Here is a 26611-nt window from a genome sequence, read left to right on the forward strand (position 1 = left end):
GCTCAAGCAATCGCAATGGGGGTTTCAAAGCGTCGAGAGGCAAACGAGAATCTCCCTATGCGCCGTGTGTGCCTCCGCCTCTGGCGCCGCATTCAATTTATACATGCTCTTTCGCTATTTATGTGTTATACCGGACGTGTACAAATCCGGAAATGCGGCCTCTCACGGATTTCATTAAACTGCCCCGTAAATATCCGCATAATGCAAAAAGCCTAGGAAACCGTCTCTATTCTCCACGGGTAGCGTTGTTGTTCTCCTCCCGCTTTATCCGGGGGATTTTATTCGCGCGACAGCAGCTTTTACGAAGACATTAACCATGCAAGCCCTTATTACGATTTCATTCAGCTGCATGGCGATCGCAAATCAAAATTGCGTGCAAGAACACACAAACAGCCGTGTGTCGAGCGTGGTTTTGCTCGGACAGTTTTCAGATGCGTACCCGCTGATCATGCAAATTCGGGAACCGACGGATTATTTCCGTACGACCGCGAGTATTGACATATATATACACCAATGACAACATTCTCGTATATACTTTCTCTTCTTTTTTTTAACGTGTCAGATTTTAACTATAAAAGAAATGTGACCATTTAAAGAAGGCACCGTGTACGCTGCACTTTGTCAGCGCATGCACAGGATTCTGCATTTTAAGGTAAAAGTTCTCGGCCGTTTTGTGCTCGACGACATTCCACAAAGCAATCATGCATGAGGTAGGAACGTCTTGTCAGAGGGGAAGACTCGCTTTACCTTTTCAAAGAAAATTCTCGGAACGTTTTTATCTATTCACGAAGCGTGTTCGGTAGCTCGTGAATGTCTTTCTATAAATCGAATCATTAGATACCTACCATCATCCTTTTAACTGCGAGATTGGATATCCAGTTCGATCACGCGTACAATATATTGCCTCAATAAACGCAGATATTTTGTTTCAAGTTTTACGCAGGCCTTTAAAACAGAGGAAGAAAGAATTCGCAAAGAGGAAGGAATTAATTCGCAGTACTTATTATAAGCAAATTGAGTAAACTGAAAAACTGTGATTACGTGAGAGTGCAGTTACCGCCCTTTTCGTGCGCGTTATGATATATGAGTTTACCGAGCAGAAAAATGACGAGTTTTTGCTAGGCTGAAACGGGTGTACATTTAATTACGCTAAATGGCGTTACTTCGTTTTGAAAAAAAGGCTGACTTTGCTTTTTTTTTTATCCAGCACGTGAAGAAAAAAAGAAAAAAAATTTTGTATTCGGAACAACGTGGAACAGCTCGCAGCAATTTAATATCTCCTAAATGAATTGGAAGATAGATTCTGATACCTGAATGCATTAAAATTAAAGCAGCGCGCCTATATTATTTCGTTTCCACAGCGCAACGCGGAGAGTGCATCGGTTAATTTTCGTCCGCGGCTTATAACGCATTGTACACCGATACTTTAATTAATTAAAATCTGAGGTGACGACGTTAAAATAGAAGCGTTAATTATACTCGCGGTGCATTAAAATACGATAACGACGATAGGTTTCTCCGGGCAAAACCGGATTATGTGCACGTTCCATATCGATAATTTGCATAGATCGAATATTTCCAATTTCTAGTAACGGACGTGAACTCGTCGCATAAGCTTGCGATCAGAATCGCTAACTATATTTTATCGGTTTATTTAATACCTCGGAGAATCGCATAAATCAATGATTAAAAGGATTAAGAAGGATTTTGCAAAAATTGAGATAACGTATTATATGTATATCTATTTATATATGTAAATTAATAATGCCTAAAAAATTGACAGAGCACTGTCGCTTCAAATTTATGTTAATTCGTTTTACTTTTCGGCAAATGTAGTACGTTACGTACGTTATATTTAGGATTCTCTCTCACATCTCTCACGTGACGAAGGATATTTACGTCAACGTCAACCGATCTGGCATGGATATACGCTTCAAATTAACTTCGTTTGCGCTACATTAGCTTTCTATGGGATCATTACCGGAATAATTGGTGTGTGTGTGCAGTGTGTATGCGTTTGAGCGCTTGAGAGATGCGGCTAATTAATTAAGGCGCGCATCGACGTTACTTTAGCTTCGTTAACGTGGCTCCGCGCAACATTCTTCGGGACGTTTACAACCAACGCGGACATTTTGTCGTTAACAAAATGTCCGCATTGGTTGTAACGTCCCATTGTAATCGGCGACAAAAGGCTCGCGCGATACGTACTACACATTGTAGGACATGCGCGCGTTATGTACACGGGACATGAGCAGCGGGCCAATTGTAAGTAGAATCAAGTATAATAACAATGACTATCCGCGTAAATATTCATGACCCATATCGCCGGGAAGGCAAGTCCGTGCGTACTAAGTGCTTTCTATGATATTACTTTGAAATTCGAGTCCGTGCCGTGCCGGTCACGAAACAGTCGGAGTACAGAGTTTCAATTATGAAAACGCCATTAGTTAGCACTATCGATTTGCGATGTCTAAAGATATCAGTCATTCAGATAATCCCATTATTCGAAATGGGTAATAGTTTATTAATTCCCCTGCGGAAGGTAAATGAATTAGGAAGCGACTTTTTTTCTTGCTGTCATTCCTAATCCACAATACTTCCTCGTAGAAAAGTAAGTCTGTCTACCAGGTCTGTTGAGCAGAGATCACTGCTTTAACTATTTTTCTTACTGATGGAGAAAATCTAATACATGTAAATCAATATGCGACGGATATTACCAGCTCTACTTTGGTAATATTACGTGAGGAAACAAAGACAAAAATATACATATATGGATACATTGCATATTGTTTCACATCCAATCAGAAATCTTATTCCGGATATAAGACATATACAGGTTTGGGTACATTAATTTTTTTTAAACCAAGTTAAGGGGACTATCTGGTTTGGAGTGTGTTAAAAAATAATAATTTTTATACTTTTGTTTTAACGGTTAGTACTATCAATGTTTGTACACATATATTTTATTTATATTTTATAAAATATCCATGAATTTTGATATATAAAAATAATATAAATCAGTGTGAGAACATATCTACTGCCCGTGTAGATATCTCAATAATTTTATATTATTTATCTTTTTCTTCTTCTTCTTCTTCTTCTTCTTCTTATACTAGGACTGTTGTCCTGTCTATTCTGCCTCTGTGACCCCTCTTGCGAGCCTGATGTCCAACTCTCATACCAGCGTTTAGGTGGTCTACCTGACAGCCGAGTTGTGTTTGGTCTGTGTGTCTTTGCCCATTTTGCTATTCTCTCCGGGCCCATTCTGTCGACGTGGTCTCTCCACTGGCGCATGGCGACGTCGCTCTCTCGTCCACCTCACTATGTCCTGGATTTCAAGTTCAGTTCTTCTTGTCTCGCTTCTTATCTGCTCTCTGAGGGTTACGCCTTTGGTAGTCCTCAGTATCTTCATCTCGGTTCTTCTCATTATTTTTTTAGTCTTTGATGTTTCTGCTCTTGTTTCAGCTGCGTAGGTGAGGATCGACCTTATACAGGTCTTATAGATTTTAACTTTGCTCCGCGTGCTTATGTACTGGTTTCGCCATATAATGTCTCTGAGGCAGTTAAATATCCTTGCTGCTTTTTGTCGGCCTGCGTTCGTACTTCTCTGGTGATATTCCTGTCGCTTGCCGTTTCTACTCCTAGGTAATTAAACTTCACCTGTTGGATAATGTCGTCATTAGCTACTACCTTACATCGGACCGGATCTTTAGCGATCACCATCGCTTGGGTTTTACCAATTGATATAATCATGTTGAATTTTTCGCCTTAAATTTGCATAGGAGTTGCTGTAGGTCGTCTTCCGTTACTGCTAAGAGCACGGCGTCATCCGCATAGCACAATATCCTCAATATTCGATCCCCCATTCTATAACCGCAGCCTACTTTGTTGACGCTTCGGATAATTTCGTCCATGACCAGATTGAAGAGTGTGGGGCTTAGGCTGTCGCCTTGTCTGATGCCTGTGGTGACCGGGACTTCTTTTATTAGCCCTTGATCTGTTTTTATCTTTGTTTTTTTGCTAGTGTTGAGCTCCTTGATTATATCTAGATGGCTAACTTTCCTTTGCCTTAGGATGGTGATCACGTCGCGTAGCCTTATCCTGTCGAATGCTTGTTTTAGGTCCACAAAGCACACAAACACTGGCTTGTTGAACTCCACGGACTTTTCGATGAGTTGTTGCAGTATGAATATTGCGTCCAATGTTGATCTGTTCGGTCTGAATCCTTGTTGTCCTTCGCAGATGGGTACTTTATCCGTGATCTTTTTCGTTGAAATTTTTGTGAGGAGTTTTGCTACGGAGCTTAATAGCGTTATGCCTCCATAGTTTATGGGATCACACTTCATACCCTTTTTGAATACAGGCACCGTAATGCTCTTCCATTCCTTTGGTGTCCAACCTGTGTCCTCGATGACCCGGAACAGATGCGCTATATGGATCATTAGCTCGTGGTCGCCGTACCTAATCATTTCATTGGTGATGTTGTCAATGCCTGGTGATTTACGATTCTTCAGCTTACCTATAGCTGCTAGTACTTCTTCTGATGTGATTCTATCAGCGGCAATGTTATCCTCCGTATCATCCATATATTATTTTTGTATATCAAAATTCACGGATATTCTATAAAGTATAAATAAAATATGTGTACAAACATAAAATTAATAGCACTAACCGTTTAAAAAAAATGTATAAAAATCGTTACTTTTTAACACTCCAATTACAATATAAATCATCAAATAAATTTAATATTTTATTTGTAAGTTAAGTTTATATATAAAATATATAACAAAGAAATTTTATTTTTTGTATCAAAATATATTTTTATTATAATTATGAAAAACTAATAATAGTTGTAAAAATTACATACAGATAAACATAGTGGTTTTTACATAGGATATTAATAATTATCGTAAAAGAAAAATGAAATTTTAATTAACAAAAAATGCATGCAACCTTGTTTCCACTTTGTGCTAACCATGTCTGCACGCTCTTTGACAATTATATATAAAAACGAACTACACCAATAATTACAAAACATCGATATAATACTTGTGCAGAATTACATACATCGTAGAATCGCATGTTAAAAATAATGATAGAAAAAAATATTGGTGTCCAGAGATGAAAAACATTTTTAACTCAGGAAAAAAGTTAATAAGTTTAAGTTTGTGTTTTAAAAATAATTAGTTAAAGTTAAAAGATAACTCATTTTAAATTAACTAAGCTAAGTTAAAAGTTATTAATTTTTTAACTTTTTTCTTTAATTTTTAATTAATTAACTAGTTACTACCCAACTGGATATACGTAAAATATGTCTTCGTCACATCCGGAAAAGAAGATCTACACAGAGAGAATTTTTTATTATATTTAAATTCACCCTTAAATTCACTACAAACTTGGGACGACTTGGCAACCAAGGAATTTTTAAAATACTAGACACTACAGACGCGCGCTTCGCGAGCGCTATTTAGCTTTAACATTATGCTATTACTATTACACTATTAACTCCTTGATACACACAACTGTCAAAATATACAATGACAGCTGCAAATGAAATAAGCGCAGCAAGAGAACCAATCGGCATCGCGGAAAAGCGAAAACAATAAACTTCACATCTCCTTTTTAGAAGAGGATACAAAAGACCTTTACAAACGTGATAAACATTACCAAGCAGATTGGTAAATTTTAAAAAATTATTGAAATTTTTTAGATATATTTTAGTAAAATAAATCAAACATATTTTATATTTTAATGTAATAGATATTAATATTTTTTATTATGGTAGATATTAATCAGAATAAAATAAAATTCTTGGTAATACATGTTGTCCCACAACTACCATGATTTCAGGGTAAATTAAAAAAAAATTCTCTCCATGTATATAAGCGTTAATTAAACATTTCACGCATTAAATCTTAATTAGATGCTGCTTCTTACATGAATGCAGAGAGAAAAAGGAGATAGCAAAATACATATTTTACTTTTAGATTTCCAATAGCTGCTTCTTTCTTATATCTCGTAGTGCTCTCGCATATCCCGCATTTTGAGCACGACATTGTTTTTACGCTATTACATTTATGGTTACACGTCTCTAAAATTTTATTTGTAATGTATGAGACTGCAATGCGGGCAATACGCAACGAGCAAACCGCGCGCAAGATTTCTTATACAATACTTTGCAACATGAACAAGTTTTTCTGACTGTAAAACTTATGAGAAAATTAGATGGTTGAGTTTATCTCAAGAATGCATCGTGATTCTAGCATGTGCTTGCTATTGCAAAAAAAATCATAATTTTTTGTAGATTACAATTTAAAGCCATTAGATCGCGCGATCGTACGAATCATAAATTTTATATTTCTTTTATCGCGAAAAAGTGTGACAATTAATACATTCCCAAATTTTATATTTCTGTTATCACGCAAAAATGTAACAATTAATACATTCCCAAATTTTATATTTCTGTTATCACGCAAATGTAATAATTAACAGATATATTTCCAAAGGTGTAAATTAAATATGAATTTTTTTTAAATAATATTTAACATATTTTCTGGGACAAAAGTTACAATATATTAAATACTGTCCCATTACCTTTGCTTGTAATAATCCTAACTTTTAATTTCTATCTATATTCTGTCTACGATATTACACAAGCTTAAAGATTTGTATTGCTTATTTTATAATAATACTATAAATGAAAATTGCAATAAGCCGAGTGCTTAAAGACTATATTGTGAGATGCATTTTCTTTCACTATGCGAGAAGAACATTGTGATCGATCAATGTGACTCTTTGATCGAAGGGACTTCCCTTTTCCGGATTTCTAAGAAACATGGGGATTTAACGGCGATGCGAGAATACGGGAACTCTTTCTCCCTTTTTCGAAGAAAGAAACGTCTGTAATGGCCTCTCGAGGACAGGAAAATAACGGTGAGACCGTGTAAACGTATCGCGGTTCCCACGTGTATTTGACGAGAGCTCTTTGCTCTCGAAACTAGGACGTGGGTGAAGTTCGTTTTCATCCCAACATTCCAACGAGAGCGTGTGTGCTGGAATGGAACTTATTTGAGACCGTTACAACTAATGCAGTAATTACGCTCTTTGTCGTCTTAGTCGACATGTCAGCGGTCTTTGATACCATTTCATTTAGGCATCCTACATATGTATGTTATGTGGAAAGTTCGAGAGCTTTATGCGAGAGCATAATCGCCCCGGGCGATTAATCTCGACGTTGCGAAATCATTTAAATCGAGAATTTAAAGACTTTTATTTAACAACTTAAATTGCAGATACTCGAAAAATTTTGCAAATATCAGAAAGAAAGAGTGTCATTTTTTCCACAAAAATTTATGTATTTCTAGATTTTGTATAAAGATTAAAGAGATATGTCAAACTTATCTTTGATAAATCTATCTGAGGTATCCGTTACATTCACGTCCGATACTAAAAACGACACACGCGGACAGGTCCGAATTGCCAGGTCGGTTACGCGCAGTAAACCAACATTAAGCTGGCAATCCATCACACGACTGGTAATCGCCGGCTACGGTTTACTATCCGGCCACATACTCGTAGTTAGTTAAAAACAGTTTCCAGCGATATCGTGCACAGAGGGAGAGCGTCTTGCCCTGATAACACATCCGGACGACGGTACGGAATCCTCTCAGTTTCTACGTCTCTTTCATCACGGAGCGAAACTTGTGTCAACTTGCATTTAGATTAGAAGATGCAAATTCCACTTTGCTTTGCTTGCACAGAGAAGTGCAACTGGCTAACTCTAACACACTCTGTTTAGCACACTCGTCTTTCATACCCGCGCGCGTTTCCTTATCTTAAATAATAATTTAAATAAAGATTTTACTTCGTGATTTATATCTCGTTTAGTCATTTTGCATATTCAAAATTTCAAAAATGCGACAATCGCGACAGTGACGAGCATATTGCTGGGTATACGCAGCTGTCGTGGAAGCGGAGGATCCTCGGCACGAATTCCGTTTATATCAAGGTCGAGCTGTCGGCTTAATCTAGAATTATGTACAACCCTGCATTACACATTACGGTGAATCGTAAATCTGCCGCTTTCATAAAGTCGCGACGCGACGGTGGCAAAGAGTCTCGCAGTGTAACGCGCTAACTGGCGAGTCATCACTATTTGATGGAGAAGACCGCTAATCGTATTTTTAATTCATGACTTAATGCGCGATTAATGAGCAGGCGTTTGCTCATCTCGCTACCGACCGGAGGTTTAAAGTGATAACAGCATTTCGCGTCGCTATATTCCAGCCTTTTCGTTTATTAATTACGGTTGCCCGATTCTCGGGAACACACAAACTGGTCCCAACACCTGTACATGCGGTTATCAGGACTGATTATTTAGTTATTGAGTCTCATTAAATCACTACAAATTCAAATAATTAACAAGAGAAAGGCCAAAATCACCTCACTTTGATAAAATATATCTATACTGGTGAAACATGCGGGGTTATACATTTCACATAATAGAATCAGAAAGGACTAAATTAATTTATCAATATAATGTTGAAAAAGGCTGAACATTAAAAAAAAACATTTTACTTTTATTTTCCAATATACTGACGTATATATATTTGCATTTTTAAAGATAAATATATAGGGGAGACCGGGGCTATCTGTCTACGGAGGCTATGTGTCCACAGTACTGCTATCTCAAGTTTTAAGAGACAAATGTCTCTACCATTGTAACAAGTAATTGAAAAATGCCCTACATAAGAAATTTAAATGTTGTTTGTTTTCTTGTGATGCCTCTCGCAGACGCTATATACGTTTAAAAAAAAGCGAAAACAATTATTTACATTTTTTGACGGTCGAAAAATTTGCTGTGCGACAGTAGTTTAACTCAAATTAAAGTAAGCAATTCATAATATTATCAATTAATATATAGTTATCAGGTGTGAGAAGAATCAAATCTTAATTCCGCATTATCTAAAATTGGCAACATATGTTAAAGACTGAAAAACGTGGTCGGGGCTATCTGTCCTATTTTTCATGGGCCAATGTATCCACACTTCAATGACGAATTGTTCTTTTATAAATAGATAATGATGCGTAACTACAAAAGAAAAACTTTCCTTAAGACGGATAAGATAGACATATCTAATAAAATTATATTTAGAGCGATTATAAAAGAATAAAAATTGAGCGAGAATCTTTTCGTAAAAACAGTGTTAGACTTTAGAATAAATGTTCGAGCTCTCACTCGCTACTGTAAAAAAGTGACCTACGAACAACTACTTGATCCTGCGATTCAAGAATCGTCACCAAATTTTTATTTTAAAAATACACGTCAAGTTAAATATATGACTTTGTCTTAAATTATTGAGTATTTTCTATTTCAAACGCTGCCGAGGATAAAGTAAAGGCCCCAAATAAAAAAAAAAAGATCAAAGAATTGAGGGGACAAAAGAAACTCATCACATTGATTTTGCAACGGACTCAAAATCAGTTTGATGCCATATAAAGAAAAGTCAGCTATACGCAGGAAACTTGTCAAAAAATCTACACAAAAGTGCCTACTACTTCTCTGACTCCAACGACTAGGCAGTTTTTTCAATATTATATATTAATAATAAATAATATTATAAATAAGTATAGAAATTAATATAAATAATGTGTTTTTTATTATGTGGAGAGATAGCCCCGCATATGAGACCCCGTCTACGCTTGACTTATCCACTTAAAAAATTCGTCTCTTTAAAATGTTAAAAGATCAACGATTCTAATTATGTTTTTTTTTTAATAGCAAAGTTGAAAGGTTATACCATTAAAATTTTAGCCAAATATCTTTATTAGTTTTTTAGTAAACTTGAAAAAAGCGTAAAGTGTGTGGACACATAGCCCCGGTCTCCCCTACCTACATCTCTTTTGATAAAAAATGTATATATTCCACGTAATATTTCGTGGTATTTCCGAGTAATATTTCGATGAAAGAGCAAACTAAATTATATTTGACCCACTTTTAGCAGCCTAAGGATATTATGATAACCCACGAGTAAAAAACTGAAGTAACTTCGTCGAATTCAATTTTTCGAAATATATTCGTTATAGTTATTTGTTTCATTGTTATGTTTCCGTTGTCACGAGCAAACAAAGAACTCTTTTTTTTCCCCTCCGTGTAATATACAGAATCAATATTACGTCAGTGTGAATCCCTGCTGAAAAGTTTGCCCTCGCGCTCTTAAATTTTTAAATGAAAACTGCCATCCAAGAGTCGCGCGACAGCCTCAAAATGCAATGTTTATATTACGTGCACGTATAAGAAATTGAAAATAAGTTTAAAATAATAAAAAAGGAAAGGCTCCCTCTCTATCTATCTATCTATCTATCTATTTAGCTTTCTTTCCGCGCAGAGGAATAAAAGGACCGAAAAAACGCGAAATAAAAAATGACCATTTCAAAGATGTATAAAGATAGAAAAATAATGTGTGAAAAAAAATACGTGAAAAAACAACTCATGTTGAGCACGGAATGTAAAAGTTAGTTCGTATTCGAGGGCAAAAGCGACACCCGCCGATAAACAATGCGCATTGTAAATTATAAAGAATACACAATGAACGGAGTTTGTTATAATTTTTATAAGCCGTGTACCCTTTATTCTCCGTGTTTCACGCGCGTATACGTGAGTGAGTCTCCTGTGTTACATTTAATAAACTCGTAAAAACAGTTTCTACCATCTGAACTCGTCGACGTTTACCTTATGATGTTATTTTACGGCAAAATGAAACTTATCCGAGCTGTTTTAATCCGCGCGACTTTCTGTACGCGGGATTAAAACTGATTAATAATGAGTTATATAACTCGTTCCTCACCCTAGTCCCAACTTTCTCGCGCACATATAACGCTAGTTAGAACGATCGCGTAGGTTTTCTCCGCGGGGATATAGATTTATCGCGAGCTGCATCGTAGAGCACAATTCGCGGCACGTTCGAACGTTGTTATAGATTTTCGCACGCGAGAAATGAGACTTCAATAAAATCACTCGCGTCAGAACGCGGTATATCTCCGGATATATATATATATTTCCGCCGTGCGTTGCTACGGACGTGCAGATGCGCTGCAATTCGAACAACACTGGTTTTCCGATACATTTCACCTCTCGTCAGTTAGAGATTAGATAGACGTTTCCCGTAAGGAGAGAGAAGAGAAAGAGGGCGAGGGAGAGCTCAAAATTCCTATTTATCAAACACTTGTGCCGATCGATAGAATTCGCGATACGTTGCACGAAATAACGCGTTTCAGGCATAATAACAGCCGCAAACGTACTGCCGGTTAATGCAAAAATAAGGGCCGGTAAGGAAATTGACCGGGACAGAGCGATATATCCCTGTGGACAGCTAATAAACTTCTTTAAACGCACCATTCGGGGCTCGTATATAAGAAAGGTAAATTACGCACACCGGCGCTCGTGCACACGGTCCCCTGGTCGTCGGAAAATTAAGATGAATGCCAAGGGTAAACGTTTGACAAGGGAAGGGGGAAAATAATTCGCTTCGGGTCACAAAGTTGCTCCTGCTCATCCCGTACGCAATACATACAGGTGGAAGGTAAGTATATACATATATATATATATATATATATATATACATATATACATATATATATATATATATATATATATATATGTATCATGCACGCAACAACCGCGCGCGATTGATTATTAGCTCGCGGTGTTTGCATTGCAATTTATTCGAATTAAACACAATAGAAACTGGAATTTCAATTTGTGAGGACAACCGAAAGGTATGGTATTAAATTACGCGCGCGTGTAACGAGTATTAATGCGAACATAAAAATAATATGTTCCATATCGATTTGCATATGCGGCTCTAATCGAGTTTCATGTGTGTGTATGTGTGTGATTCGCGCGTATAAATGCATGCGGAAAATTGGTGAGATAGTTACGCTGAAAATTGGTTTTCAGTATAAAGCGAAAGAGGAGTTACTACAAACTGAATAAAAAACACAAAATCCTAATAACGGATTAAAAAGTTACCTGATAATTTGCAGCGTTGAGTAATTAAATCATACAAGCTAGCCGCGCGTATAATTTGATGTTGGCAGGTATTTTCTGATATGTACGAGCGCAAAATTTACACAAAGTTTCTGCTAATAATTATGTGCATTTGTACAAATTCGTACATTTCGTAAAAATAATGTATAAAATAGTCTTTTAAAAAACCTTTATTTTATTAAATATTAAATATTAAATAAAAATATTATATAAAAATATTAAATTTTATTAAATATTTAAATATGTATAAAAAACTATATATATATGTGTATATAAAATATACATTATAGACAAAAAAACGTATGAAAAATACATACATATTTGTATGTATGCAAAATTTTTTTAATGCAAATCACATTCATCTTGTAAAACAAATGATAGAATAGTGCATAATACCTGCATTTATAATATATATACATATATTATAATTTAAATGCAATAACTTCACATGTTGATAAAATGGAAATTATTTTACGTTTTGATATTATTGTACAATTAACATATTTAAATTTAAAGCAAAAGAAGAGAAAAGAGAGAGATTGTTATTCATATTACAGATACAAATATTAATGTAGAGCGTGATCTACTAAATCATAATCAACATATTAAACTAACAAATGATTTGACTTTTCATTATCAAAACACATTGTATTATTATATACATAATTATAATGTTGCTGGCAGCATACATTTTAGCATATAGCGCTGCAAATGCACAATCTGTCTGAAGAGCACAATCATTTTGAGTGAGACTAAACTCGAAACAACGAGATAAAGCATGTTGCCATGTTGCATCATGATATGATAGATCTAGATAGATCTGGTTTAACTGCGTCAATTTTATTTAAATTGGTCGAAAGCTTTCATCGCCACGTATAAAAAAATGTTAAAATATGTTACAGCTTTTATCAGGTCATTAATTCTTGAGATACCTTAATTAAAAGCACATTTAACGTGAAATTTCTAGATAAATTGCTTGGTGACGCGGCGTTTTCTTTTTCCTTTTCCTTCTTATGCATTTGATTCTTATGCGTCATCCCGCGCTACATTTACACGCGGTCGTGCAATCGAGATATGAACGATACTTATATTATTTTAAGGAAGACGATTCTCTTGCGAAATATTTCTTCCGCGGAAAAAGAAATATTTCATAATTCTTCAAATGCATGTAAAATAATGGTTAACCCTTTGGCTACGACGAAGCTGTACCATTGTATACACCGAATTTGATTGAAAAACGTCCTTTCAATAAAACAAATGCAGATCAGAAAAATTGAGGACATTCTGATCTGATAACAAAATATTGATGGCAAAATATCAAAGCATAGGAAAGAATATCGCTCTAGTGTATTTTCGTTTCAAAGAATCAGTTAGCGGAAAACTGATTCACTACTATATAGTGGCGTGTAGTAGCCGAAGGGTTAATATACCACGATACCGGGAAAGGAATGTCCTCTAGTAACGGGGCAGACAAAACTACGTGTATGTAAGGAAGAACAGTTTTCCGCCAAGGGTCCTTTGACGACCGGCTGAGAACATTGTTCTCAGATTCCAGCGATTCATTACGTTCCGGCGCGACGCGCTCACCTACGACCTACATCCTCGCGTTGCTCTCGGCCTCGCTCTCCCGTCCCGCCGAGGTCACTACGAGAGCACCTGTTAATCTTAACTACATATACATCATCGCCACTGAAATATTCCCGCTTGAAGTCGTCCGATCGACAGGCGTTTGCGCTCTAACTCTCGACGGACGTTCTATCTACCGTTGTCGCATTGTGCAACCCCTGCCATCCCTTCGCATGATGCATTTCCACCGTTACACGATCCATTTCCGCAACGGACAGAAATTAGTGTCCCCCGGGAAAAGCCGGATGTAGTTGATCCGGCTGTTGATATGATGGGAGAAGGACATGAGAGTAGGAGAACGCGCAGAGAGTGAATAAAAAGCTCTTATTACCATATTGCCATTCCAGGACAAGTCAAAGGGATAATCTCAATCATAAAATATGGTAAAATTAGTGAAAACATTAAAACGTTTAATGTGCAAATATATGAAATTAATTAATAGGACATAAAATTAATAACATTGTAAAAGCATCATTAAGTTTACAAAAATTCAAACGTTTAATCTCAATCGCTAAAATTATGTGAAAGCATCCTAAAATAATTAAAGATAAATGAAATTCTAACAATTAGGTAACGCGCATCAAATTGCTTGTATAAAAAAAAATAAGTATTAAAAAAGGTTAATATGTAGTATTTCATTAAAATTAAAATATACGCGTACAACCTTTTATCGCAAGAAGTAAGCTAGTTAAAATAGATATGACGGATAAATTAACTGCATGCCAGAAGATGACAGGACCGTGTGTTAGTCGCGGAGTGCTGTTATGTTAAATGTGTGTCACAGGAAAATGACGCGTAAATTGGATTTCAAGTTTCAGGTAGACCTCGCAAAAACGTAATTAACGAAAGCAGGAGGGGAGGAGGGAGACGGGTGACTCGAAGGGGAGGGAGACGAAGGGAGATAAGAGATAAGCGGCGCGGAAGCTGCTCAGCGTGAGGTAAGCTCCCACGAGGAGCTTATTTTTAGCTAGAAACAGAATCGATTCATCCCTTCTGATGCTATGCCGGTTGCCGCGGTGTGGTACCAGCAACGTCGAGCCCAAAGCCGTCGCGGCGGCCGAAGGGGAGGCCGAACGAGAGTGAGAATAAGGCCGTGGGGCGACACGAGTGGTGGCGGCTGGCGCTCACCTGCATATCTACGTACGAGAGGGAGAAAGAGGCATAAAAAAGGAAAAAGCGGACAAATATATATATATATATATATATATATATATATATATTCTTCCTATATATATCGTGCTTTCATACCTATATATTATGTGCGTAATGCAGCAACAGGCAGGATCAGATCACACCAGTCTCGAATGCGGTCTCTCTCTCTCTCTCTCTCCCCCCCCTCTCTCTTTCCTTTTTTCCCCCCTTTCCTTCCTCTTTCTCTTTCTCTCTCCTCTTCTCGCCCTCTTTCCACCGCCCTTTCTTTTTCATCTTCGTGCCCCCCTAACCCCCTTCCGCCGGCCTACCCCGGTGTAGCCTTGTACCGCGCGTGTGCATGCAGCATCCGCGTAGTCATAGCAGCAACGTAGTCAGGCCGATGTAAAATTCAGTGCCTCCCCAGTTTAGTATCCAGGATATTTTTTCCCCCTCGAAATATGCGCCTTCCCTCTGCCTTCCTTTTTTCTCTTTTGATTATATTTTCTTTTATTCCGGTCGTCTTTTGATCGCGACACCCCGCGGCGCCGCTACGAGAGGAGGACCCCATTAGTCGCCACGACTTTATCAAACTCCCAAGGATTTCTTACTTTAATAATTATTACGAACTTGTAATACTTACGTTACTCTCTGACTCGCAGACGGTTATTCTGAGAAGTTACACTTTGTACAACGAGGAAATATAATGCAGATATACTTTCTTTGCCAGTAGATTCTAGAGAGAGCTAATTTTAAATTAAAGATGTCATATATAAATATCCAGCTAAATTTTAATGATACTAACGGACTGTTAGTATCTTACTGTTTAAATAGAAAAAAATCCCCACTTCCGACATAAAATATAATCCACTTCCGACAATGTATATTTAATTTCAGACACATTCGACAGGCATACATGTAGAATTAATCTGAGAGTCGATCGAACGTAAATATGTATAATTGATCGATTGGCTGGAGCACCCGACGGCATCGTTATATGTATCGAATGGCCAGTGTGTGTGCCGCTCTGATGGCCACTATCCATCAATCTTCGTAGTTGGCGATGGATTCATTCAAGAGTATTGTGAAGCGCCATTGATAGACTCCCAGATATAGATTTACGCGAATTGTCGATACTTAGCGAGCTCGCGACCGCGCGAATATCGAGGTATCGGGCCGAATTTTCGAAAATTAATTTGCGCGTGGAGTAAAATTTCGTTGTTTGCGCGCGGTATTGGTGCGCGCAACCGCGAATTCAATGCGATATATATATATTAATATATTGCAAAACATCACGAACGTTAAAAGCTTTATACGCAATTTTATAATCAACCCTCCGATGCCAACAATTATAGCTAATAGAAGTAGCGCGGTGGATTTTACGTTTCTATAAAAGTGAAGTGTTTGACGGTGCGGTAAGCTGGGCCATAAAATGAGAGACACCCGTCTCTCATATAACACGATCGCATAAACATGCCAGTTCAGATCTTTGTGGACGTGTGTGGCAGAAAAATATTTAAACGCGCGTCGCCTTGACGTTTTCAGAGAGAGAGAGAGAGAGAGAGAAAAAAAGTGCGAGACGAGAAGCATATATTCGAGTCACGCTTGACCTCTCGCTCACGCGAGAAATAGCGTGGATTTTCCCGTGGCGCGGTGGCGCGGCTTAAATTTAACTCCCGTGATATATTCGTGGGAATGGATTTAATTTCACGGCGAAAGCTCGAGAGGGAAGGACGCGAGGTGTTACGGGCGGCAGTTATCGGCGTGCGACGGCGACGGCGGGCTAGAGCGACGCGAATTGACGATAAGAACCCGTGATGGGGCGGAGAGAGCGGCGCGTGCAATCTCACAGTGCAGCGCACACACATTGCGGCGCTGTCGCGCCTCAGCCGTGCATAAACGCGAAACGGTGGCGGCCCTTCGAGCCCTAATTGTCATCGCAACTGTCCGACATGGCAGTCGTCGAATTAAACCCGCGAATGCAGAATGCATCGAACGCCGCTACATTTACGTCACTTTGCGCGCAGATCACGGAGTTGCGCGATTCCGGTGTGTTCAGTCCCCGTGAGAGCGGGCGCGATTGTCACGGGGGCTTTCTCTTCGAGAATCAATTAACGGGCGAATTTGTCGTGGCCTGCCGCAGTTGATTACCTCGCCTCCCCATCGGGTGGTTAAATAGCGTCGCGCGATTTCAGCATTCCAACGCGAGATTTTACCTCGCAGGAGTATCGAACGAAATGTTAATCGTCGCGTTAATAAAAACTGACCTCTCGCTCTTTTTTTTTTTTTTTAGTTTAATAACGAGGTGTTTAACAGCAGGAGGAAAATGGCGTTTGAATCACTATTTCTCGTTGGGAGGACTAGAATTTTAATTCTGCGGGAACAGAGCGAGGTAAAATTTTACTTTAAATCTAATTAACCGACATCACCGTAGAGAAGTCGGTGGCTCTGCGTCGAAGAGAATCTTTTGTTATTTTTTTAACTTTTTGCACGGGCAAAAAAATTCCGAAAGAATGAACACCAATCGTTCTGTTGAATCTATTTTTGAAGTTACGCGTCCCGCAGGGTCAGGTGAAACAACCCTCGAGGCAGTCTCCCGCGTAAAATTGCAATTCCGCAGGGGTTTCTGATATCCCGGCTCTCATATTTCTCGGCGATGTGTATCTGAAAATCTTTCGCGACGCCAACACATACACATACACGTGGCCGACAACAAATTTCGCTCATTTTTCACATGTACCGTCTCTCCGGTTATTTGAGCGTTTCCTATAGTTTGTTTGACCTTCTCTCCATAGTAGTTTGTTCCATTATCTTGGCGTTTGCGGAGAAACCGATTGTGCTTTTATTTAGAGATTCAACGTTTCGAGCGCTCAACAAGGCTGAAAAAAAAAGAACGATGCAAATATGGAAAAGGTTTACAGTTACACGGTAGATCGGCATTCCGCGGGGTTTCGAATTAATCTTTCCGCATTGCGTCTTTACGCCGATATCGATTATCCTTCGACCCGCGTTTATCATCGGTTCCGTTATTAACGTTAACGCGCCGATGTTAATTACATCGCGACGTTAATTAGCGAACTTTGGTCGTTGCGCATTATAGTGGGGAAATAATTAATTACATAGTTCGCGGAATTAAAACTGGCGCGCGTAACAATGAGAGCGTCCAATACCTACGCGGACTCGCAGCTTTTAAAATAACTGGTCTGGATGCACCGTTTGACGATTGAAGTTGCAATTCCACCGCAGTGCGTAAATTGAGAATCTCTCGGAGGCGGAGTGCACAAACGTAACGTTTTTTCTTTTTAATAAACGCGAGACTTTCAAGAAATTAATCTCTCAAACACTTTCAATCGTTAGAGAAACTCTATACTAGGATTCTGTATCAAAAAGCACAGCGCGATTCTGGATTTCTGTAACAAAATGAAATCTGCGAGCTTTTGAAGAATTCTGTGTAGGGAGTCAAGTGGAGTGATTGATATCTTTGGATACATACGAGTAGAAAAGTTTAATAGAAAAAATTTTCCAACGGCATTGAGAAGAGAAAGGAAAGAGATAAAAGCAAGAGATAAAAGCAAGAGATGCTTTAGTTATATTAATTAATCAAGTCCAAGCCTGTATATTTTCTTGTTCTCAAATTTCCAAAGTTGCATATCTAATCTATTTTCTCGCTATTCTACTCTCGGTTTAATTAATAAGCAGCATCACTTATCGGTCAAAGTTTTACTATTATTAATATCAGTAAAAATAAGTTGGGGGGGAGGATAAAAAAGCAAGATTGCTTTAATTATACTAATTAATCAAGTCTGCATTTCTATATTCTCCATTTCCACAGTTGTATATTTGATCGACTTTTTCAATATTTTACTGTCGATTTAATTAATAACGTTATAAAGTACATAGGTATATAATAATTACAAATGATAGCAAGTAAACATCGCGATAATATAAACATATAGGATTGATATTATTTTGTATTATTGCGAAAACGATCAATTAGAGAAGCCAGTATCCCACATGTAGGAGGAGGAAGTTACCGTGATATTCTCCGACATCTATTATCTGTACACCACGCTTCGAGAGCGCATAAGCGGATAAGCGTCAGAACATACATCGTTGATAATAATCATGCAGCTTGCACACGATTACGAAAGCAGATTGCAGCTATCAAAGATATGTCAGACGCGGAGGCGCGTTACCGACAAATCTCTTTTAACATATATGAAAGCCAACATCATCGCGGCATCGGTTCGAGGAACGCAATTTACATTTTTACTTATATTGTTCTATAATTTTCTATTTACAAAAACAATATCTTTTTCATTAAGCTATTTTTAATCATCCTCTCGTTACACATCGCAGCTGTGCAAAAGACGGTCGGATGTTGAAAAGACAGACGATACTGTCTTTTATTAGTGGAGAGTTACTGGCGAGATATTTCTGGATCGTATAATATTAATGAGAGGTACGCGACGCGCGCGCGTGAAAGACAGAGAGAGAGAGAGAGAGAGAGAGAGAGAGAGAGACCGTGACTCGAAAATAACAAAATAGCGGCTGGCGCTATACATATATTTGCGCGTCAATTAGAGATAACGCCGGGATATATTTCTGCCTCCGTGGAGGAGGAGCGTGTAAAAGCTCGAAGGTGCAGAATGCTCGATTAAGAAACGTCGGATTTAACCGTCGCACTCGACATTATATAGGGTCGGCATCCTTGACCTCCTCGACTCGATCGCGAGTATGAGCGAGTGAAGAGTATCTCGGCTCTGTCTCACACACCGATGCAGCGGGAAAATAATTTATTAGGTAAGCGTTCTTCGGGGCTGTTCTTTATATTTCCAGAATGTAACTGGTTATTCCGCCATTGTAATTAAACAAAAAAGTGGAGCTTGTGGAACGAAACGATAGCAAATAAAGCGGTATTTCGATGTACGATTATTCAAACGCTTGATGCGAGCGTTTGATTAATTAATCAAGACACGATTTACTTCCCCTTGTTCGCGTCGTGTCGCGCAAACTTATTACAATGACTGTTCTGATTAGAGGTTAATCGGGAAATTCATACTACGGGAGATAAATACAAGACAGGTGTGGTCTTGCGGTGACGGTGACGAGCAACCCGGTCGGTTTACACGAGAGAAAAATGTTTCGTTCGTGCAACAAATGACAATGTTCGATAATGCAAGGAATTCAAAGCGGCCGCCTGCGGCAGGGACATAGAATATTCCAGCAAGTGCTCTCCTAGAAAGGAAGATCTACATTTGTCCGCGTCCTAAGGTCGCAATAGCTGAATTAAAAAAGCAAGAGAACCCTGCGTGATGATGCAGCGTAATGTTTAAACAGCCGAATTATCCTAATATCGCTCAGCATTTCTCAAGTCTTATCAGTAATTATACATATAATCACTTGACAAAATTGTTGAAAATCAACTAGTGATTGTAACGATTATTATTAAAATTAATAGTTCATTTTCTCATATTATATTGTCAGAGATAAATATAGTTCAATAATTCGTAAATCACAACTAACATAGTAATTAGCATATTTCGCGAGTAGTTGTCGATCTTTCAGATCGCAGAAAGGAAATTAATTCTAACATAATTCATAACATAACATTAATTTACAACATAAAATGAAAGGATTTAAGCACATTTCACTTACGCGAGTTAAAACGCGGTAAACTGCGGTAATATATTCATATAGCAACGCGTCAAAATCACGGTACATTTAGACGGCTATTCATTTTGTTAGCTGGCGCTTTAAATTTTCATAATTTTCCTGCAACTTAACTCGTGAAACGAACAGTCACGTTTACCTCGAGAATAGTCGTCGGCAAATGAGAAGCTCGCGCCAACGCGAATGCGTCGCCCGGATAATTCGTATGCGGTCGTCAAACGGATCCTGTAATGCTAATTCCGAGGTTTGCATAATCATTTGTCACCGTGATCGACCAATGGAAATATTATGCAGCTGTGCGGAACGATTGGTAATTCCGGGTAAATATGTAGTTAATAGGCCGTTTGAACGAAAATGCAATATATATTTCCTCGATTTCCCCCATTTGCCACGGCGCCCGATATTGGAATTGGGTATTTTTTACGGTCCTCTTATTCGCCACATGTATTTTCCGAGTCCTGTTGTTGCAATTGCGCCAAATCCAACATTTTATAAAGAAACATTTTCGCTCGCACAGTAGCATCACAAATATTTACTATAGTATACATATATGTATATATATAGGTAAAAACCGCACGAATCAAAAAACTATATATATATACATATATATATATATATATATATATATATATATATAGTTTTTTTATTCGTGCGGTTTTTACGCATCGATAGATAAGTTACTCGCGCGGGGCAAAATTCGTATGAATAATATATCGAAATAATTTTTTCCACGTATAACGTGTGTATGGAAAATAAAAAACGGAGTATTATTGTAGCCGGTAGCTTTAATTGTTGGCGATTGCTTGTTGAATTGACAACTACCTGTACCGTAAAGTGACGCTAAATTGGAGCAGATGCTTGCGGAACAGCCGACACTCTCGTGTCGATACCGTGCGAACGCTTCAATAAGTGAGCATCCCACGTGAAAGCCATCCAATTGTACCCGGTTATAATTGTACTCTTGTATAACAAATGCATTGCTTTATCTGGCTTATACCTTCAGAAGTACATAGGCGCATTCCCTGTGAAAGATAAATGAAGCGCGTCACCTAAGACACGGCAGGCATTCAGCCGAGCACGAGACTATCACGAGGAAGAAATGCTGCGGCGTTATCGAAGTATCGGATAATCTCACCTTGTCGCATCCCGCGACGCGCGTTTGACATCCTTAATTAATTTACGTTTGCCGAGTAATAAACACGTCTTTCCTCTGCAAAAGAGATGAGGAAAAGGAGGGTGTCATGTCCGCGGAAAAGGGGGCGCGTAACTGGACCCCGCGGGCATCTCGCGTCGTTGCATCTCACGGCGCCATTGACGGACAATAGGGTACGTAAAACGGGACGAGCACATTCAGACGTAAGAGGAACGTCGTCCCGTTGTTCTTGCAACGGGTGCAACATAATGCGAACACGTCGTCGATGCCGCTCTTTCTCTCGCTACAAAACAATTTCGACTGTGCGAACCGCGCACAGAACTAAATCAATATTTCTACTTTAATTAATTCGGTTAACTAAGAAAATTGAGTTACGCAACTAAAAGCTAAAATTTAATTGAAGGTATTTCGATAATGCGGTCTAGGTCGACCTACAGATATTAAAACCATTTTCTTAAATATTATATTAAAATAGGTTATTTATTTATTACAGTCAGATACATAGCAACGTTAACATATATTCGATCTTATAATCTCGGTTGCGTTCTAAATATAAAAAAAAATGGAAAATATTTATAATTATTTTAAAAAATCTATTTTTTATTTTAATCCTCGAATCAAAGTGCTATTAAAAATTTTTTGTTTATTAAAAATTTAGAAATGAATATTTAAATTGATCTAAAAAAACCAAACCAAGTATAAATTCTGCAAATCACCTTGGATATGCTTTGCAGCTCCGCTCGGTGATAATTGCGGCGCTGAACAAAGTCGAGGCTGTTAAAGCGGCCGTTGGAGTTACGCATTATTTTTCGCAGCAGGCGCGTGCGATCGATTTATCGGGCGCAACGAAAGTGGAAATAAGGAAAAAAACAGTTTCCTCCTTGTCTAGGAGACTAAAAGAAAATAACTGAACGGCCGATATATCTTTAGAAAAAGCGGGAAAGCATGGCCAGCATCACGTGACCTTTGCAGAAATCAATACGCTCTCTATCCCTATCATCTCACGCGACCACATGTTGATGAGCCTCTTAATTGCTTGGCGCATTTCGAATTCATCCGTTTAACGGAGAATGCTCGTTTTGCGTGAAGTCCGTGCGGATGAAGGCCCGAGAGGTAACGGTATGGATCGTAATGATTTAGGACTTGCAATACCAAAAGTTTAAACAACAAACTATAGAAATATTTCCGTGCTTTAGTTATTTATAAATTGAAAAGAAAATTATTTCGTGCTATTTAGCATTAAATGCGTTCGATTTTGATCTCTCAATATTAAACCAGTTCAATGTAGTTGATAAAAAAAAGACTTCGAAATCAAACGACCATATATTTGGCGCTAATTGCGACGTTTTTTTTTTATAACAGAGAGAATCCCAGCCCGTGTCACGGTATTTCGACAGGTTTATTTTATAAATTGCAGTTTGTTCCCGAAAATTTACATGTCGCTAAAAAGTGCATGCACATATCGCGAAAATTACGGCTTTTTTTTACACGGGTTTTTTTGTGAAACGTCGATAATACTACGCGAATTAAATATCTTCAAAAAGTGAAATTATCACGGTCCCCCATCAATGTGGGTTAAAAGCGGGGTATGTTTTTAAATTAAGGCACGTGCGTACAAACGACACATTAGCCTTTGACATTAAATACATTGACATACAGTAAACACTTTTGAATTATCCATTACGCGTTTGAATGCATTATGATCGGAAACAAATGAGGCTGGAGAATTGCATTATTCTGCGTGTCGCCGTCTATCAATTTTTGTACAGTAATCTAGCTTGGAAAAAGAAAGAAGAAAGAAAAACTTAATTGACATTCGTAAATTTTCTTTTCTATAAACGTGAACTGTATGTTGGAACGACTTTCGCTGTTTTGTGAAAAATGTATAACTTTGTGTTTCTAGAAAAAGTTTAAAGACAGCGCTGCGCGCTTTATCTAGACTTCGACAGCTTCGATAACTCGACAGGCTCATATGCAATATATGCAATTCCTGTTGGCGCATGCACGATATTAAAGTGGGACAGAAACAGCGTGCGCTACATCGAAGCGAAAATGGAAGTAAAACAGGCGCGAGCGGCCGTTTAACTGACTAAAATTCTTCGATCGCGCGGGGGTGCGTCCATTGCAGAGAGCTCGTGCGCTCGCCAAAGCAACACACATTGCGTACCTGTTTATCCGGCTCTTTGCCTTTGGCGGTGATGAGTCGATCGCAATAACAGCCTTCCAGCAGAACGACGCCACTGGGTCGTGAGCAAGTCTCGTTCTCGTAATAGAATAGCAGATTCTGTAACAGACGTCATAGCCACGTATGGTAAAGCTCGCTTTCCTCTCACGAGACGGGAAGGAAACGTGAGAAAATAAGCATCTGTGTATAACTTTTTGTATATAATACGCGCGGACGCGGAAAATAATGATATGTCACGATATTTAATGTTTCACGCCTGGATATTTCACGCGGTGCTGTGTCGCGCGCTTTTAATTTCGCAAATAAAATAAACCTTTCAACAATACAACCCGCGTGTCTGGTATTTAATTCAAGTCGAGTTAAGCCACAATATTGTGTCGCTTAAGTTTCCATTACAAGGTTTCCACCGCCAGGAATGTCTGACCATACGCCGACTGTTTCTACTGAAGAACTGCTTCACTCGGTACGCGGGTACGAACCACGGAGCCGTGTTCTCTATGCTTGCATAGAGTAAACAAATTTCAGCGAGGCATTCAGAGAGAACGCAGTAAATAAAACTTAAACTTATTTAGGATTGTGTACATGTAAAAAATATACCTTTGCATATTTCAGTTACGTTACGGCGCGATATGTGTGCAATAGCATAGCGTTAAATTCAAATACGTTTTTATCTTTCATTACCGAAATAATGGCTTGTAATACACGTTTATGAAGGGCGGAAAACAGAAAACCGTTCCCCTCGGTTCTGCGCGAAACTAAAATATCGCACAAATTTACCTGCTGCGCGTTATTAGAAAATAAATGCTTACAAAATAATATCATCTGGTTTTACGTTAAATTACATGGCGCACGTGTGTGTGTGTGTGTGTGTGTTGCGCGGCGCAAGATTTGCGGAATGAATATTGGAATTGTACGCACACTCATATCATATAAAAGCCAGTTACGTTCCGAATAATCCGCCGGATAAAATTCGCGTTGCTGATACATGATACAACCTGGAACACTCGGAACACAACAATTTCGCTTTTGTCGCGCCGTGACATTATCGACAAGCATCCGAAAATGTTGTAATCGACGGTTTAAATAGTATTCGACAAACAAACGAAATTTTAATTGTCCATAATATTTGTCTAATTGCGCCTATCTATGCTCGGATTTCAGGTCAACTCGTGCCGTGCAAATTTGTGCAGAAATTGTTAACTGCGAATTACAAAACGGAAACGTTGCGCGTTTGCCGACAGGTATAATACAGTTTGCGACAACACTCGTGTTTTCGTAATAAAATTCTATGAAACGAACTTACTTCTCAAAGTAAGAAACGGAGAAAAGGAGATACCCCGGAGCACAAATCTTTGATTAACTTAACTTCAACTCGGAAATTGCATGTACGCAATTTGCCGAGCGTCACGAGAAAGAATGAGTTTTATTCCTTTTATTTATTTATTATATAATTGCTTCAAACTCACACTCTTCGGAAATTACGTAAGCGTTCTCGCGTGAAATAATAAGGCACCGATTTTCATAGATTCAAGATAAGTTTATTAAGCTATAAGAGCGCAAACTCGAGTTACCTCCATTATCCGGTGACTCGAAACGTCTCTCGTCAATATACACTTGATTATCGCCGCGAAAGTTTCGATTCGCGACGCCGACAGGTGAAACAAGACTCCGCCGCGCGACGATATCTTCGTTTACTTGACAAACTTTCGCGAAAGAATGCGATATTCCACTTTATTTATTACTTTATCCGAGATCTTATTTAAACGAAAAGCGACGGGGTCTGCGCTTCCCCCGTATTTATCTGATCCTATCAAAACGAAAAGAAAAAGGGCAATACTTCCCGGTATTTATCCGCTCCTACTTATTGCTTCCCGGTACATAGCCGTTTCAAGATCGGGTAGGTAAAAGTGCGCGTGGCAAATCCCGTGGCACTTCGTAGATTGTTTTTCTTTAAAACTAAAATTAGTTAAACGGTTCGATGACAAACTTTTCTTTGAAGAAGAAAAAAAAGAAGAAGAAAGCTGAAACTCATTTGCGATGCGATAACACGGCTCTTAATAGAATAATTAGAAGTTTCGTGTCGGTGCCGTAATTGAGCGGCTTGATGATCGTGAAAGCATATAACGAGAAGATTTACCGCTGGGCTTAAGGGATCGTGCGATATTAGAACGGGGAGAGAGAGAAGGGAAAGAAGCGAAGACCGAATTCTTGGCATAGATATGCTCCTATAAGTGAGATATCTGTCACGAACTGTATCGAAAGTTTCCTTCCTTAATTGTATCAGTTAGTTGGCTGGCCCGAAACGCCGCGGCGCCGTAGCAGTTAATGAGGCCTCATTTTCGAAGTTTGTTAGGCCACGAGTATAGACGGCATCCCCGCGAGCGATGAAGTTTCCGCGAATCGAGGAAGACGCTTTTGTGCGCAGTATACAAGTTCCCGCGGAAACTTAGGTATTGTCATTATTTTAATTCAACGATTATTATTAATAGTTGAAAATTCCGCTCTAAGGTATGACGTCGTTTTATTTAAAATAACGCTGACTACGCTGACTTGATGATAACTTCGCGATAACTTTCCCGCCGCGAGTAAACTTCTTGCGGGGAGCTTTGCCGATTAATCTCGAAAAGTTACGAACTGGTGTGTCGCATGAGGTATAATGCTAATCGCAAAGTTCGATTTTCTAGACTGTATGAAAGAAAAGGAACTACGTATTTCAGATTAATGAAGGGAGACATTACAAGAAAAACTCTATTTTTAATCAACAACATTTGGCAATGTCGTGACAATTCGACCATTG

General features: G+C 38.4%; 1 protein-coding gene across 3 annotated transcripts in view; it reads right to left on the reverse strand.

The window, feature by feature from the left end:
• LOC139818597 (ras-specific guanine nucleotide-releasing factor 2) overlaps positions 1-26611 on the reverse strand; it is a 60358-nt gene that overhangs the window by 27851 nt on the left and 5896 nt on the right. For all 3 annotated transcript variants that reach the window (XM_071787366.1, XM_071787365.1, XM_071787367.1), the window contains exon 4: positions 23797-23913. In XM_071787366.1, coding sequence (XP_071643467.1) covers positions 23797-23913 — 117 coding nt within the window. The remainder of the gene's footprint in view (positions 1-23796; positions 23914-26611) is intronic.

Source organism: Temnothorax longispinosus, chromosome 9 (assembly GCF_030848805.1).
Source record: "Temnothorax longispinosus isolate EJ_2023e chromosome 9, Tlon_JGU_v1, whole genome shotgun sequence".
Lineage (NCBI taxonomy): Eukaryota > Metazoa > Arthropoda > Insecta > Hymenoptera > Formicidae > Temnothorax > Temnothorax longispinosus.